The following is an 18,855-nucleotide window of genomic DNA, read 5'->3' as shown; positions in this document are numbered from 1 at the left end:
CTTTTACTTGTTAGGAAACAGTTATTAGACACTAAATGCAGGAATTAAAGTAACTGTACTGTTCTTTTTCTTTTGCACACAAAGACAAACCAAAGTACATTGTGTTATATATCTACATATATCAATAGGAGTTCTGTCTGACAAAAATGTAACTGCTGCAGCATCCAAAACTACCATTAAATATGATCCACACAGAATGAGTCTCAGTGCGATGGGTATGTGGATTCACACGAGCATGCAGCTAGATGTAACCAGTATCTTAAATTTGACATATAGACTGTGCTGCTGCGGCAGAAGGGTTCCATTAATCAAATGGACTTTTCTGGTAAGTTAAATAAGAATTTAAGGCCCTTTGCTTTAATATAGTCACATCACGTGTGTGTATAAGCAGTGAGAATTTTACCTGATTCCAAAGTAAGTAAATGTGTAGATGGTTCTTAAAAATGCATAGATTTCATAATACCAGGATAAACATGAACAATGACATAAAAGAAAGCTTCAGTTGTTCTCCCACTGAAATCTATAGTAGTCTGAAGGAGTTTGACAAGGTCTTTGTTCACTTTAGTGTTGTCACTGTCATTCTTTTCAGTTTGCTCTTAACTCTAAGGTTTTTTTTAAAAGAATATTTGATGTCATTATTTCTGTTTATCCCCAGTATCAGAGATAATACAATGATTGCATCAACATATGATATTCTACATTTCTTAAACTGTATATTTACACTGACATTTCTACTCTCAGTAGATCATAAGAGAGGAGCCACTGTAGCTACTGATATGGTAGTGTGCCTTGTGCTACTGTAAAGCACCGCTTAGACCAAACAATCTGCCAATACTCTTGCAGTTTCATGTTAGTAACATGAATGAATGAATAAATAGTCGTAATAATATTGTTCATTATGAAAACTGTACAAACTTTGCAAACGCATATTGATTGTTATTTGTGTATTAATGACCTAAATGATCATCAGAATGAGAGAGGTGCCAAAACATTCATTACTGCTACATCTATGCATGCACTCTCTCTAACTCAGTCAATGCAAATGCAGACCTACTGTATAGTGCACATTCTGTGACACTGCATGTGTCTTTGCTCATAATCTAATCCTTTACTGTTATAGATAATATCTAGAGTGTGTGTAGGTACAGTCTTGACATTCTTGCTTTGTAATCCCTTGTCTTGACTGCTCTTCCACAAGCAAACCGGTTGCTTAGCCAGTTCCTATACCTCAGGTGAGTACTGAAGAGGGCCAGTATAACTGCTGAGGCTGGACACCACATACACTGTGCACCGACAACATGGCATAGCAGAGGACAGCAGTGGTGGATGGAGAGATAGATGGAGAGATGGTGGGATATAGGGAGGACTAGGGGTGGCTGGCACTGACGAATCTAATCCCCGAGTTAATTAGTATGACTGATGGAGACAAATTGAAATGGGTTAGCTGAATCAGGGAGAGAGGAAGGCTGGAAGATAAGGCTCATTGTGTACAATGCACACATAGTTTAACACAAAAGGACCTGGATGTGTGTTCAGAAGCTCCTAAAGAGTTGTAATACATATGCAGAGTTAAGTAGGTTTTGGTGAGATGCTTAGAACTTAGTTGCTTAGTTAAAATCAAAATTAAATCCATGGCAGAGGGAATCAAATTTGTACTGGTTAAATAATGCACCACATTCTTGGGGAAAGCTTTCCATAACACTGAACCACTGATTTTCCAAGATTCACATTTCTTCACAGGTTGTCTCCTTTGCTTTGTCACCTGGTCTGCTATACTGTATGTGTGTCAGCCCAGTCCTTTGAACACCGTCTCCGCTGACCTGCTAATTGAGCCAGATCAATTCACAAAGACAGCGAGCAGGTTGGTACTGTTGCCACATCAAAGAGATTCTATTAACTGCACACTGTAACCATTACCAAGACTGGAGGAAGCCATATTTATGTTTGTTTCAAAGCCAGAATGGCTGCACTGAACATACCCAGAATACATGCCTTTACTGTTTCAAGCCTCCAGTTATATACAAGGCTTTTGTGAAGCAATTTGGGAACAGAACTGACACTAGTCACATATACACCCACAAACAAAACAAAACAAACGTAGTGATATACTGTATAGTAATTGTCAAGAAGAAATACTGGAAAATAATTACACCCAAATGGCTCCCCTGTGCACACAGCAGCGGTCATGCACTACCAAGCTTAGTCATATTGATGCTGCTGATGTCTGTTGCTAGTTACTCCCTTCCTCCCTGTCTCTCTATTTCAAGTTGAAATAAAATACATTTGTCTTGCAATATGATCAGATCTTTGTCAAAGTTTTCTTTATGAGCAAATCCAATCTTTTTTTTTTTTTTTTTTACTGATACACTACAAATCATTGTAAAGCTGCTTTCTATACTGAATATGTCATTCAAATGTTGTCAGTGTAGGTTGGAAAAGGTATCTGAACCCTGAGGCTAATGACAACAAAAACCTAATTGGAGTCAGGAGTTAGCAAACCTGGAGTCCAATCAATGAAACACGATTAGAGGTGTGGGTTAGAGCTACTTTAACTAAAAAAAAAAACACTCAACACGCAACACTTTCACTTTGGTATTCACAAGAAGCATCTGCTGCCTCACAGAAGAGAGAGCTCAGAAAACTTATCATCAAGAATTGCTAATTTGCATACAGCTGGATAGGTTTACAAAATAATCTGAAAGAGTTTCGATATTCGTCAGTTCACAGTCAGAGAAACTGTCTATAAATGGAAACAATTTAGTACTGTGGCTACTCTCCCTAGACGTGGGCACCCAGCAAAGATGGCTCTAAATGCACAACACAGAACCAACTAAAGGATTAAGAGCTGGCTAACATCTCTGTTCTTGAGCATCCCACATGCACTGTGAAGTGCATGGTTACATGGAGTCACTACACACAAAATTTTTTTAAATAAAATCAAATCATCACTGCATGTTTGAAATTTGCATTATGACACTGCACAATGCAAATGTGAAAAATGTTTTGAGGACTGATGACTAAGTTAACGAAGGTCGTGAGGACATGCAGCACTGCATATGGTGAAAAAATGGTAGCGCATAGCAACATGAAAACATCACCCAAACACTGATAAGCAGTGAAGGGAGCATCACGATTTAGGACTGCTTTGCTGCTTCTGGGCCGGACCAGCTTGCCACCATCAAGTGGAATGTTTATCAAGGGTGGAAGATAAGGTCAGGATGACTGTCCACCAGCTGAAGCTCAGTAGAAGTTGGTTGAAGTCGCAAGACGATGACCCTAAACAATGGACTAAATCTACCACTGGTCCAAAATTCCTTCTGATTGTTGTGCAGGTTTAACCTGCAGATAACAGAAACACTTGTTTAAAGTCATTGCTTGCAAAGGAAAGTTGACTGGATACTAAATCCAAGGGTTCACTTAACATCAGTAATGTGAATGTTTAATGGATCTGCTCAATAAAAGACATGAAAGACTGAGTGTGTTATAAGCTAAATTACATTGTGTTTGCTTATATTTTTATGTATAGGAACATCTCATCTTATGATCAACTGAAGCAGAACACCAGGAAATTGTGTAGGATTCATACTTTTTCTTACCGCAGTATCTTTCTCACTCCTCTCTCTGCCAACAAGTGATAAGTTTGTAACTTTGTTCATTAGTGCTGGCCTGTTTCATGTTGCACAGGCTGGAGGAGACATTATGACTGCCAGGCCTTTCACTCTCGCCTTCCAGTGCTCTTTCTATCTGCAATGTTTCTCACATTGTCTCCTTCTCAACTCCATTTTCTCTTTCCTACTTTTTTTTTTTTTTGTGCTTTGTTTCTTTTTCACTGGAGCTCTCACTGATTTCTACTGTTTTTCACTTTCTCTCACGCTCAAAGCTCGGCACGTCTTCACACTGCTCTGTGAAATAATTTACCGCATGCAGCGCTCCCGCGGATGATTGAAGCGTAATTAGACGGCAGAGATAGTGGAAGCCAATGGAGGTGCTTGGGAGCCAATGCTCATCAGATGGTCCGTCTCAGTCTCACCGGCTTTGCCCTTCAAAACTATCGCTCCTGCATGAGGAACAGGGAGGGGTCAGTGTACTGAGCCACACTGCAGCTAACTACACTGCAAAAAAAATGAGCCATTGGCAAGTAACTATCTTTTTTATGAGTCACTTTATTTCACTGCACTGCAGATATTTCTACAGGTATCAACTTTTTCCTTTATTCATGCCAGTGTCAAAGTAGCATTTTAGGAAAACAATAGTGAAACACCTCATCATAGAAAAAATGTCCATAAACTAGCTTAAACCTAAGCTTGCATACAAATCTGCTGATTTACTGAAAATATATCATAAGCAAAACTTCAGCCAGCTTAATTCTTTTAAATTCAAGACAAACCAAGAATCAACATGATGCTTAGGTGCATTCAGGGAGATGTGGAAACTGCAGAGAAAGCATGACTAGCTTTGTGCTACAGTGTCTGAAAGCAATATTGTCACTGATGGAGTGTATTAAAGCTACAGGTGCTTGCTAAAGGATAAAATTATACATGACAACAAAGAAGTGAATTGTATATACACAACGTGCTTATGTGCTGACTAGTCTCATTCAGATCCTTACATGCTGTATTCAAGCACGGTAGGCAAAAAAACTATGGAAGTAAATGAGCTGCTGTGAGTGACTATAATCATAAAGATGTCCCTGTTGATGGCCAGTCCAGGAGGAAAGTGCTGATCACCACATTGTGTTCTGACACATTATGCTTTGCGAGCAAACACTGCAGTGAATGTCAAAATGGCATCACAGTCAATGTGGCACACATCGAACGGAGAGGTGAGTGATGCTGCTGAGTGAGCACCTGTATCCCTGAGGTCTGTCCAATTATCCTCCTGTGTTTACAATGTAATGTATCCCAACTATATTCTACCCAGATATAGCCAGTGCTTGAGGGGAAGGCAGGCTTTGCTAGCTGCTCTTAGTAACCATCTGCAACAGCAATGTTGCCCCTTTGATTATCGCATACAGGTCACCCTGTGTTGAGGTAAACTGAGGATTCCTAGGTGTTAATGGAGCTAAGACGTCAGAGGAGTCACCTTTAAAGGATAATAAGAGGACTGCTGACTGACTGCAGACCACCCAGAGGGAAATTCGTGCTCCTCATATGAATAGAAATGTGATACTGACAGGGAACCTTCCCCAGGAGAGAGAAACAAAGAGATGGCAGAAAAGCAAGAGCAAGTGAAAGGGAGTGAGAATAAATGAGAGAGTGAGAGCGAGAGGACTTAGCACTGCGGTTAGTTTTGTGCTGCTAAACCATCTGAAGCATTGGCTGGTGACTGCTAGTCGATGGGCCAGTGCGAGCACTGTGTTGTCATCAACATTTGGGATCCACTTCATGGAGGCACATTAATGATGCTTTTAGCATAATTTCTCCACTGTAATGTGAAGTGAAGGGCAAGCAGCACCTTTCTCTCTGCCTGTAGCTTCAGTGAGCCTTATAAATTTTGGCTATTGGACTGAGGGTGGTGACAGAGGCACACTGCACCACAGGCTCCATCCCCACTCTTTAAAGCAAGGCATAAGGTGGTATCATTGCTTTGTTCGAAAGCTTAGTAACAGTAGGCACAGTTCGTTGTATAATACGTTGCAAATAGAAACCAGAAAAAATGCCCATACTATTTGAAGGATAAAACTAATTCCAAGAACACAGATCTGCATTCATCTTTATGAGCATCACAGGATTTGTGTTCAGATTTTAAAAAAAGCAAGTGCCAACTCTAAGTTTATATTTGTCTTAAGTGCCATTTCAATATAGGTTGTCAGATGCCATAGGATGTTTAGCTAATTCTAGGCTGTCCACATTGAGAGACAAAATAAATAAATAAACGAATAAGGGAGTTTAAAAAAAGCAAGTACTGTAGAAAAGCACGGCTTTGTTTTCATCTGTGCCGTTATCAGCAGAAGCTGACTTGCATCAGGAATAGGGAGGGATGATTTCCATAAAGACTGGCTGTTGTCTGAAAGCAAGCAGCTGTCAGGCAGAATTACCTCTCTGACACAGACACCACAATCGAGGGCGCCCTTCCCATAATTCAGTCTGATTGGCTCAAGGGGAAAATGGCAGCCTGCGGAGAGAGAGTCGAGCGGCTGGTTGACAGGTTTGCGTCTGTGAAGCTAGACACTGCGTTTACCTGTTATCATTCAGTCCACTCAACGTGTCAGTTTTCTCAGATCGGAAAGCTACCTGAACAAAGTGACACAGAGAATGGAGTCCACGGTGTGAGAAGGGAAATGCATGTCCATACTCTATTTCATACACGCACACATACAAACATGTGGGACACATTTCTGATACCACAATAAACAGCAGTCCTCTTGTAAATTATTATCAATATGAAGCACATATATTTATTCTATAAAATTCAGAGCCAGACTAGCTGTTTTCCCCTGCCTAAAGTCCTTATGCTAAGCCAGACTAACCACCTCCCAGCTGTAGAATCTTATGTCATGCACAGACATGAGAGTTGAACCTTGTCATCCAACTCTTTGTAAGAATGTGAAAAATGATCTCCCAAAATGTCAAGCTACTGTAAAAACACTTAAGAAAGTATCAGTTACAATAAAATGTATTGTACTTTTGTGGACTGCAACTGAAAAAATTAACATTACTCAAATGTAAAACTAAATATTAGTTTAGTTTTTCTAAATTAAAAACAATGTCATTTCAGATATATACAGTAAAAAATACCTAGCATGCACAAGAATAGAAACAGACTAACACATATGCTCAAATACAAACATTCTTATTTATGTATTTGTATACATTAAGACGAGCAAGCGTGCAAAGACATATAAACAAATTTTCTATTTGGTGGTAAGTATGTACACAAAATTAATAAAATGTGTATACAAGCAGGCATCTATGAACAACTGCAGGCACACACATACACACAGTCACACACATACTCCACACCTATGCTAAATGCTCTTATCTATGACTTGTGCAGAGGTGAGTGACAGGAAGGGAGGCACAGGGGGATGTGTCCTTTAGGTGTCTTAATTATGGCTCTTCTCCTCCCTCTCGCTGTCACCGTCCCCAGGGGAGGGCAAGACAAAAGCAAGGCAATGTTTCATCTCTGCTGCCTTGGTATTTCAAATTCCAAGGGGAGTAGAAAAGAGAGACAGCAGGATGTAACATTGGAGGGAGAAGAGGAAATCAAGTGATGCTTCCCCTTTTGCTCTGTTTCTCTCTCCTTGCCTCCATTGCAGCTGTGTTTAAAATAAGGCACCTTAATAAAAGCGTTTTAATGGTGCCAAGGCAGGAAAAAGACACAACTTGATTACTGCGACGATTTTATTTAATGAGCTCAAAGCCTCTGGCTCTGACTAATTCGTTTATTACTTTGTTGTGAGGAAATATATGTGACAAAATGGAGCAGAGGGAGTGAGAGAATGAGCCTGAATGCTTTTATCGTGGAAGTCATCCGTGGCGTTAGCAATCGTCTGTTTGATTTACACCTTCCCCAATGCTCACCTGGGCTTTTCATCAGGCCTCGCCAGGAGAATGCTGCTCCGCAACGACAGAGCGAAAGGTGTCAGAGACACCTTGGCAGGTAGGCAAATACAAAAGCAGCCTGCCGTTAATTATTGATGGGAATAAATTGCACTCACTGGATGTTTTGCAGTGCAATGCATGGTCGATGTGAATACAAATGTGTTTATGAATGTGTGAGTGTGTGTGCCGAAGAACAAAGATTGGATGAGAAAACAGCATAAAGCAAGAGAGAAGGGGGTTAGCAAGAGAAGGAGGAGGAGGAGCGGATAGACTGATGACAGTGGTACCCGGTAAAGCGACATTAGAGAGATGCAGAGGGAGTCTATAAAAGCAAACTACTCCTTAATGTCCGTTGCAAGTGTGATAAAAGCACAGAGCTGAAGCATAGAATGCTTTTCCATTTGTGTGAAGAGAACGAGGGAACATTCAAAAATAAACTATTGTACACAAATGGTGAGAGAAAATAATAGGAAATGAATGACACATGCAAACAAACATTCTAAAAAGGTCAGCTCTTTTGTTTTGGGAAACGAGACCTGTCTCATGAAAATATTGACTGAGAAAAGGGGAGCAATGAAAAGTGTGGTCTTAAAATGAAACGGACAAAGAGCATGGCTTCTTATCTGTATATTGAGAGCCTGCCCTCTTATAAATATTGGAAGAAGGACACTGGTGGGAAGAGCGAAACGGCCAAATGGCGCATTTGAGAAATGGCACACCTGAGCACCGCACAGAATATCATCTCCTCCTGTCAGATCTCATCCCATTTGATCAAAATAATTGCACCCTTCATCGTTATCATCAACTCTGTCATCTTCACTGGAGCCATCACCATTCTCCATCTCATCAGGGCTTCTTTAGCTTCAGTGGGGGGTTTTGGATCAGATGAAATGCGGACCATCTCATCTGAGAAAATCACTCACTACCCTCATAGTCATCACCATATTCATTGCTTTAATGCTACTGCCATTTTGTTCACCTATTTAGATTTTCTGACACCAGCCAATCTTTGGCTGATGCAAAAAGTAGCCTGGGTTACCCACATGGGCTCGTCTATCATAGAGGCCCCTCCTGTGCTTTAATAGTGATTGCATGCAGAACCAGTGAAGAAATAAAAAGATTAGAAAAGAAAAATGAGAAGAGAACAACACGATCACTGCTAGCAAGGACTGAGAGTTCACATACAACCAACAAGTCAGATTCTTGTTCTGGTACCACAGTTCTTTTAGAGGATAACTAACAAGATAGTTAGCTAATTGACAATCTGCTAAAACTGACACAAAGCCAAACAGGTAACAATCAACATTCACTCACAATTTTAATATACAGTACATGCTTCTAAGGTAAATGGTGAATAAATACTATACATACCCTACAAGTATTGTATGCTTCTTCCTCTATGCCACACCTCTCCATGTATATCGGTGTCTGTCAACCTGGTTCCATTGTACCCTCTCTGTAATGCTGAAACAACCTCTCTCATTTGCTTCCACTTCAGCAGGCTAATATTACTGCACAACACAGGACAAGTAGCTGGTTAACCCCGAGTTAAAGCAGGGTGAGCTCGCACACTGGCAACAAACCCAGTTTGCTGTGAAATGATGAGACGCACAGACAAAGCTCACACACAACTAAGTCCATATAACCACCAAAGGCACTGACAAATGTACAAGCAAAGTCTTGATCCTGACTCGTGACACTACAGCTTTGTCATGTCTCAGCGCATGTCAGTAAAATAAAACAGATCTACATCACAATCACCTCCCAGCTTGTCATATGACAAGACACAAATGCAGTTAACACCCACATTCGAGAATCTTCTTGTATTACAGTGAGCAAGTCTTTCATAAAACAGCAAAGCATTGCAGAAAATCGCTCTCTTTAAAAATATGTTTATGGACAAAACCAGTTTGTACTGTACGTCGGCGCTTTCTGATCCATCGACATTTAAGTTTGTTGAGTGTATAACATTAAAGCTGAATGCCAAACAAACTAAAGTTAAATGACGATGCAAGAGGAACTTGTTTTTAAACTTACCTTGGCCATTTGGGCCTGCACCCCAGTGGCTTTGAGAGATGACACGGCCTTCTGTGCTGCAGCTGGGCTGTCAAAATCCACAAAGCCGTAGCCTGGAGAGAGAAAAGAAGACAGGGAGAGAGAGAGAAATGGAAAAATGAAGGCAGATGACTAACAAGGAGAATGACAGACACTGGGTAATTGTAGCAGTAATAGGTTGGTAACATGACTACAGAGGCTGCCAGTTCTCATATCTGGTGAGCACTACATTGTTTGATAATTAGCAACACTGACGCTTATAGGGGGACGCTATGCATCTTAATTAGTAGCATGGATGAACGATTTAGTAATAACAAACCCCGGCACCCTGCCCACCTCAACCTGCACCTCCACACACACACATGCAGATGTAGGCACTGTGCATGAGCAAACACACACAGAAATAAGCACAGAGCGGAAGGTAAATCAGGAATAAAGGTCATCACTGTTGCAATTCTGTTGAAGGGAAAATCTGATTTGCAGTTTAATGACTCAAGCTGATATGTATTCATTTCAACATGTATAATAATCCTGTTCTACAGTATAATGAGATGATAATTTCTGAAAAGTCCATGGTTAAAAATCTGTCATTAAAGAAAAATTACACACATACTGTACATACAAACACACAGAGAGGCACCACTGAGTCGTTTTCATGTTTCACTTTTCAGCCTTTTGATTTTCTAAGACTGAAGTTGGCTGGCTGACATCTTGTTCTTCAACACCCAGCATATTAACAAAATGCCATTTCACAGCTTCTGTAATCCCCTCCTCGGTAAAAATAAAAAATCCGTCAAAGCATACCAGAGCTATCGCTGCCTCTCTTTTTCTCTTTCTTTAACTCCCTACACACTTGCAGTAAAAACACACACTTATATTTCTCACAGATGTAGCCTTTATCTTCTTACTGTCCCACTCTGTCTCTAGCACGCTCTCTCCGTCTCTCATATTTTTTCTGACATTAACAACCACCAGCCCCCATCTGGAAATTCATCAGCAGAGGAAAGCAGAGGGAATGAAATCTGTGGCTGTGATTTATGAGTTATTGTGATCCAGACATTCTCCGGGATGTATCGGAGACGGGGGTCACGTCTGTGTTAATTAAAATTTGGTGGCGGATTAAAAGCAGTCAATGGCGCCCTCTGATCCACTGTTTCAGAAGGAAAGTGTAATTAGGAAAGGATAAAGCATGTGAGGTGGGGGGTGGGGGACTTGCTGTGGCGGTTACCTCATCATGCTACAAGCAGTCACACACATGACCAAACTTACACACACAGCACCTCGCTTTCTCATCACGTGGGCGCACCGCACTTCACTTTATACTGTACAGTCAACAGGCATCTCTCTTTGTGCTGTGTGTGATGCCTGTCTGCGTGGTGGTACTGGTGGTGAAGGGGTGGCCGTTGGGGGTCATTTTCCTGTCGGATGGCGGCGAAGGAATCTGGCGCAACGTGTAAATCATAACCTGTGGGGGGAGCGAAATCAAACGCGAGGACAGGTTAACGGCCGGCTATTAGAGTGGGTCTGGAAGGGGTGGGTCTTCAATTGTAAAAATATATAGAGTGAAATGTCATGACTCAAATACAGATGACAGTCAAAAAAACTGGACCTTTTCTTTGAATAGCACAAGCTATCAGGGATTTTTTGAAGCGGCTGCAATTAGACCATTTATTTAGCTTAAGAAAACTACAAACGTTACTGAACAAATTTCATGGGACTACAGATGGATAACAAAATACCAGCATAAACTGTCTATAAACTATGAATTACCGTAACAGTCTCAGTGTCTCGGCGTAGACTACAAGTCTCCAGAACTCTAGTGGAGGGATGAAGATCATTGCTCTCCAAAATGTTTCCTCCTCCTGGTGATTTGATGATGGTGCTAGAAAAGCTTTAGACTTTTCTCTGCTATTGGTTTATGGTTGGGTTGAGATCTGGTGACTGACGGCTACAGCATGTGAGTCACATTGTTTTTATAACTACTCATTAAACTCTTTAGTGACGACTTGTGTTTTGTGTGGTAGCATCTGCATTCATTATGTTTCTAAACTAATTTTTTATTCAGGAAATTAGTCACATGTCTGTGTAATGGCAGAGCGTCCACCAGAAGAACTGTGATTTTCCCCAGTGGGTCACTACACAAATTGAGCTGGTGGCTCAGACTGAAAAATCAAAACACTGGAGAGACACAAATACTTGAGGAGGGAGCATGAAAGAAAGATGGACAGCAATGTGTCACGGTGACTATCAATGGCAGACGACAGAGAAGAGTGGATTCAAGACCACAGGTCCCAGTAAGTCCAGTAGCCTACAAAAACCGGTCCCATTTTACAACATTAGCAGTAGGCTGAAAACACCAGGAAGCTGGTCTGACTTTACTTAGCAGGGAAATATTGTAAAGCTTTGTTTCATCAGAAATTCTAAGTGTGTGATTAGCTCAGACCTTCAACATTTTATTACAGAAAGCCACTAAAATCAAAACTTGTCTTGTTCTACAATTACTGCTATATGGTCCTATTTGAATTTTAATCTCATGCCTTCTATAGCCTACTAACTTGTGGTTACAGAGAGTGCAAAGTGAGGAGTTTAAACACAATATAACACAGTGAAAACTGAACAGCAGTACCAGTTACCTTACCTATTAATGTTAAGTTGTGTGTGTGTGTGTGTGTGTGTGTGAGAGTCAACCTAGGTTCAGAGACTGTACCTACTGTGGTTTTGGATTAGCAATATGATGACGTCAGGTGTTTCTCATACAGTTTTTCTTCGCAAACTAATCATCACAGAATGTGTAACGGATTTCTGTAAATTAGTTAGATACTACAGAACATTAAACATAAAAAATACATACATATAATTGAGGTGTCGGTATTCCTACAAATCATTCTAGTTAACTTAACCTCTATTTACTACATGAATCGTGTGAAGGGCTGTATATGTGTGGTTCCAGATGGGTTTGGGTGGACCAGTAAAAAGTCTTGGGCCGATTTTTATTCCCATATTTCCCCTGCACCTGTGATGTTCTGGCTGAAATAAATTCACAGTGAGGTGGAATAACAGGAGTAACAGAGACACTGTTTTTCGTTTTGCTGCTGTTGAAAATTTTAAAAGCAATTTTTCAACGCTGTGAGCATGGAAAACGAATTTGTGTTCACCTCAGCTGCACTAGGACAGAGGTGAAAAACTCAGGTAAGGATATCTCCAATTCTAGATGAGTAAAACCAAAACAGTCTGCAAGGCTAAATACCACTGGGTGTGCCTTTTTGTACTTGAATGAACTGACACAATGAAAGCACACTTCACTTTTTCCCCTCACTTTGGATCTAAGAACATATTAACAGCACATTAAGAGAACCACACAGACTGTTACCAAGGCCCTCTGGGCGATGGCTGACTCTCTTTAATAATCAGAATATTCCAATGGTGGATACTTGGGACCTTGAACTACAAATTTAATATTCACTCCACCACTACCTGGAGTGCCCTTATCAAACTTTCAGCATTTTTTAGCGCTGACCTATATTCAGATGGCTCTGAATGGAGGAAGAAGTGCAGGAAGGGCAGACAGAAAGAGAGAGAAAGAAAGGGTGTGTACAAAAGGAGTGAGGAAAGGGGTTATTTGGGGTCAGCTGAATGCACTGAAGAAGTTCAGTAACATGTCCAGTTTGCTCTTTCTCTGCGTGGTTATTGTAACAGATATATACTGTGTATATAAATCCTGTAAAGTGGAAAGTTTGATTTGTAGCTGCAGAATAAACTGTTTAACACTTGTTTGGTGGAGACATTGCTAATCTCCATTTGTGCTTTTATCAGGAAGAATAGTTGTGGAGGTTACAGAGAAGTCTGACTCTCTGTAAATGTGTGCATACTGTATGTATTTGTGAGTGCTTCTCCTTGAGTACTTGCAAGACAGAGCTATAGTTGTATATGTAGCATTTAATACATTTTCAAAATAAAATATATATTTTTTTGTATGTATTTGCTGAAACACCATCTAGGCTAACCAAAAAAGCTAGCAATGTTTGTTATTTTTGTGAGGCACACACAAAATTCCATTCACCTTTGTTGTATTGGGGTGGAGATAGAAATAATACTGTACAGAACAATACTGGATATTATTACCTGGCCAAGCAAAGCTAAAACCTTCAGCATGGCTAAATATCATCAGAGGAAGTGGAAGTCAGAAAACATGTTTTTAAATTTTTTTTTATCTCTCCAGGACTACATTTGTATATGTCTTCAGAAATGACTATGTTACTGACTTGGTCAGTCATTGAGTAGAGGAAAAGTCAGTAACATAGTTGTGGAAAAGCAGCAGGGTCAAAAAAAAGTTACACTCAATTTAAGAGACCACATTCCACACACTTGCACAACACACGCACACACAGAGGCATGCAGATGTTGCCTTTCTGAAGCCAAGTACATGCTGTACTACTACTGAATTTAATGCGGGTACTCTAGAGTTACTATCTCAAGTGGGATGCAGAGGGCAAGGTGCTGCTTTGAAACTTCCGCAACAACACAAACATCCAATCAATAGCTGTCACTTAAAAGCAGCTCACACAGACTGACTACATGCATGGCTGCTGATAATGGTGTGCACTAAAAATGCACATGCTGAAGCACATGTATACCAGTACATAGGAAGGATAACACACACACACACACACACACACACACACACACACTGTGTGTCTGTGAGAGGAATACGGAGAACATGATCTGCCATATCATATTTCGTGAAATGGCTTTAACAGTGAGTCTGTCAAGATTAAAGGGCCATCTTCAATCAGTTACTACAGGGCGGTGCTACAGTATGCTTACCACTGCTTCTTGTATGTTGTATCAGGCAGGGTGCTCTCTAACATAGCCCCCCTGTGGAGGTCTAGAACTACAGCAAATGCAACCTTAGGCTACACTCCACACAAAAGTCTTCAGCAGAGAGTGGAGATAAGGGACTTATTACAGTGTGTGTATCAACGTATCAATCATCCATGCATCATTCATGCATTCACCATCATATTATGTTAATCCTAATTACTTCTGGGGAAATTACCATTCTTTATCTGCTAATACAGGATTGTTTAGAGTTTCGTACTCAGTATATCCACCATTTTCCCCAATATTTCCATTTTTCACATTCTCATATTCAACCCTAATGATCTCATTTTGCACAGCATACAATGGAATAATAAATCCCTAAGTATGAATAATGAATCAACGACAAGTCACTGAGCATCACAGTGGCGTACGGGGCAAACAGTGGCAAATAGTGTAATTGTTTACGTTCTTGTGAGTCATCAAGAAGAGTTCTGAAGCTGTTCTTGCACATGGGTAATTAATCATTGTGGTCACACCTATGTTAATAATTCGTTCTTTGCATGTTTAAAAGTAATTATGGGTAATAGAGGAGATAGATGGGCTACTCCATGGACAAATATGCATAACAACCCCTGTAATATAAATCTCATGATTCATGGTACAGCTGTAGTACCCATCACGTTCAACCCAACAGTATGTACATCATTTTGACTTCAGTCTGACTTGGAGCCACAGATACAGAGGCTTCAGAAAGTATTCAGACCCCTCCACTCGTTGCACACTTTCTTGTGTGGTAGATTGAATTTTTAATTGATTGCAGCTTTTGCAGCACTCCATAACTCATACTGACAAGGTCAACGTGTAAATTTGATTTTTAAAAATCAAAAACTGTCCCAAAACCACTCCAGCACTGTCTTGGCATCATGCCGTGGACCTGAAGATGACAGTGGACTTCAGAAGAGCCCACCATGCTTCACTGTAGGGATGGTATCAGGCTGTGCAGACTTTCACGGTGCATGAAAAACACAGCCGTTCTCATTCATCTAGGCTTTTAAATGCTGATTGGACAAAGCAACCTAAATACTGGACCTAAAAACTAGAATTTCCCTTGGAAAATGTTTCTCTTTATTTTCTGAAAATTACTTTGATTAATTGACTGCCTGCGCAAAAATAACAGATGATTTAATATGAAAAATAAAACAAAATAATTGTGACAGTTATTCTCATTGAGAAACTTCTTTTGTTGATGTGACATGTCCTCACAGAAACAATTCAGAAAAAAACTACTTACAATACATGACTGAAAAGAAGCCACTGAAATACTTCAATGCTTGTACAGTGCACAGTACATTTATAGATGTCCTTAGTCCATCTGGGGGTGTGACCAGTTCTTCTGCCCTGCAGGGAGGGTGGGTGGTGGTTTGGGGAGGTTGTGGTGAGAAGTGCAAACACTGAGGGAGAGCACAGGGGTTTTAAATAGCAACATGGCATCCATGGCTAAATGTGGCCAAGCCGAGACCGCCTTGGTCACTCTCCAAACCCAGAGGAGAGCATCCTCACTGGGACTGCATTCTTCTGTTCTCCTCCATTTATCCTGCCTCTACAGCAGCTGACTGATGATAACTTTTGTGGCTGCCCTCCACTAAACTGTGTGATAGCATGTGTGCGTGAATGTGTGATTCTATATTGTGTGTTTGTTGAATGGGTGTGTACAACAGATTGTGTGACCTCCAAATTTCTTGTGTGTGTGTGCATGTGTGGGTGTGTGAGTAAATGGGAGGATCATAAATCTGTCTTTTAGCTGTAGGATCCAACAGGACACATCTGCAATGCACATGCTTTTTTTTTTTTTTTTAAAGTTGTGTATTAAAATGTTAGCTTTGAGTTAAGGACCTCTGACCACATCACTGCTGTCAGAGCATTAACAGCACTGACAAGTCATAAGGCAACACTTCCCCTAAAAATAATAGTACCACCTCATCTACATCTGATATCCTATAAAATAAACCATCATCTGCAAACATGAAAAAGGTCAAAATCCATACAGTGTTTCTGCACTCATGAACCTAAATACACATTGTGCAGGGGAGATAAAACAAAAATATGCAAGCACAAACACATGCAAAAAGTTATTTGAAATTGCTTTTACGCACGCAGACTCACTGCAGAAATTAGAACTAGTCAAAATAAAGGCCCCTCTAGTTTCACCATCCTGCCTGCCTGGCACTTACAGGAGAAAATACCCAGTTGTTGTAAAATAACTCTTACATTGAGCTCTTTTATATTAGACACAGGCAAGGAGATAGCAGTACAGGCAATTAACTTATCAACCCTGCAACATGGATTTATAGCAAAGGCATTCGTCTTGGGCTGAAGCAGCCAGCCTATTGGCTGTATTGTATTTCTTGTCATCTCCTCTCTCAGGTGTAGGAGTGTCCTTGTCAGAGAGCTGCAGTCGGGATCTGCAGAGGGCAGAGTGCCAGGGCTTAGAGCCAAGGGGGGGACTGGTAGCTCACTGTGCAAGATAAACTGAACAGAAGGTTGAAAAAAGAAATTCCTCATCCAATATCTGTGCAAGTATTATAGATGGGTTCTGTATAACAGCAATGCACCTACTGTACAGAATTAAGGAATACGGTTGCCAAAAGACTGGATGCACATTCAACATTCATGTAACCCTGATGCTAGCTGTACACTTTCTACTGTTTTGTAATTCATCAGAAACCAATTCTGTAATGACTGCCAAATAACACCACAGGAAATATCATAATGAAGCTATGTCGGTAATACTGAAGCGAGGATGAAATGTAAAACACAGTACTTTGTGAGATTAACATTTCCCAAGGTCAGACATGAAAGTATTTCAACATATGGGTTCACCATAATAATTTCTTCTCTATCTCAGCATTTCTTATTTATTTTGTCATTTGTCTCTTCATTCTCTTCCTTTCCTTATTAAATTAATATATATTCATACATCACCATATGGCTTTGACTACATGTTCAGCTCTAAATTCAGCATGATAGTAGCGGAGAGGCCTACAGTTATGCTACAATCCACATTGTGCTGCTGAAACCTGGTACAAGAGCAAATGAAGTCTGGTCTCAGAGGATGTAGCATTAGCATTAGCTCTGATTTTGAAGTGTCAGAACATTTTTTGTGGGTGTGTGTGTGTATGTGTGTGTGTGTGTGTGGGGGGGTTGTGGGAGTAAAACTGCAAACATCATTGTCATTCAGACCTGTACACAGTGAATGGCATCAACACTCAGCTCCATCAGCTTGCTAGCTTAATAGCAAAACCTAATGTGTTTGATGCAATGTGTGAAGAGCACTCGAGAAAGGGTTTGAGACCTGAAGGGTGTTAATTACTTGTCAAGAGGTTGTTAAAATGAGACCTGTGGCAAAAAACTGAGTGGCTATACAGAACCCCCACATGGATATCGGAAAGAACACACACACACTCAAATTTGCCCACCAGCATGTATATTCACACATGCACTTCCACAGCTAAGTACTAACACCTAAGAGTATACAAGCGAACACAAGCTGGTAAATGCAAGCACACAATATTCACAAAACCGCATGTTACTCTGATGTATATTCATAGTAAAACAAGTATGCACACACACTCAGGTTAAAATGTCAAACAACCTTGAAAAGCTGCCCATTATGGTACCTGTTGATGTGAAAATGCCACAAGCAGTACAAGCACATTTTTACACAAGGAGCAGGTGCAGTCCTCCTTTTACACTTCATCTATTGGGTATAATAAAATACCTGTTCTGCCATCAGTCTGGCCATATGTGAGAAATTTCTCATTTGAATATATTTGTGCTAGATGCCATCTTGTGCACCACCATGTTATCCCCAGCAGATCGTAATAAGCAATGTAATGGAGTAAGGTAGTAGGCCTGAAAGCCCCACCAGTGAGACGCGAGGACAGACTAAGTATTTGAACAAACTCAGATCAACTGAAATAGTGGCCTCGGAATATGGAGGAACTCTCACGCCAGATTCAAAGATTAGAATCTAGAGAAAGACAAAGTGTCCTGTTCCTCCAAACAACTCTGAGGCCCATTTCTTTTGTCATGCGTCTGTTAGTTAGTCATGAGGAACGGCCTGGCCACCCCCCAGCTAGCCTTCTTCATTGCAGTTATGATTTATGCCTTCCTTAACTAATCAAGGGTATGATCATTAGTCAGGATATGTGCAAGCGGCCAGGGCCTTGGCAGGTCAGTGGAAGGCCATATCTTTCATTGTGACTTTCCTACCATTCATGGGTTAAGTGTGGGATAAGAGATGATTGGAGGTACACCCCCTCACCTTCCAACAGTGTCCTCTGAGGCATTTATCAACAGGCAAGACAAGGGAGTCCAGGGTTGTGCTGTAAAATGGACTGAGCCAGCCACTAAGAGAGAAGCTGGTGAGAAAGAT

General features: G+C 40.7%; 1 protein-coding gene across 10 annotated transcripts in view; it reads right to left on the bottom strand.

The window, feature by feature from the left end:
- Positions 1 to 18,855, bottom strand: part of rbms3 (RNA binding motif, single stranded interacting protein) — a 252,071-nt gene that overhangs the window by 97,843 nt on the left and 135,373 nt on the right. For all 10 annotated transcript variants that reach the window (XM_020597445.1, XM_020597442.1, XM_020597446.1 and 7 more), the window contains one exon: positions 9,582 to 9,673. In XM_020597445.1, the coding sequence (XP_020453101.1) occupies positions 9,582 to 9,673 (92 nt within the window). The remainder of the gene's footprint in view (positions 1 to 9,581; positions 9,674 to 18,855) is intronic.

The sequence above is a fragment of the Monopterus albus genome, unplaced genomic scaffold (genome assembly GCF_001952655.1).
Source record: "Monopterus albus unplaced genomic scaffold, M_albus_1.0 scaffold34.1, whole genome shotgun sequence".
Classification (NCBI taxonomy): Eukaryota; Metazoa; Chordata; class Actinopteri; order Synbranchiformes; family Synbranchidae; genus Monopterus; species Monopterus albus.
This window is presented reverse-complemented; position numbering and strand designations above follow the sequence as displayed.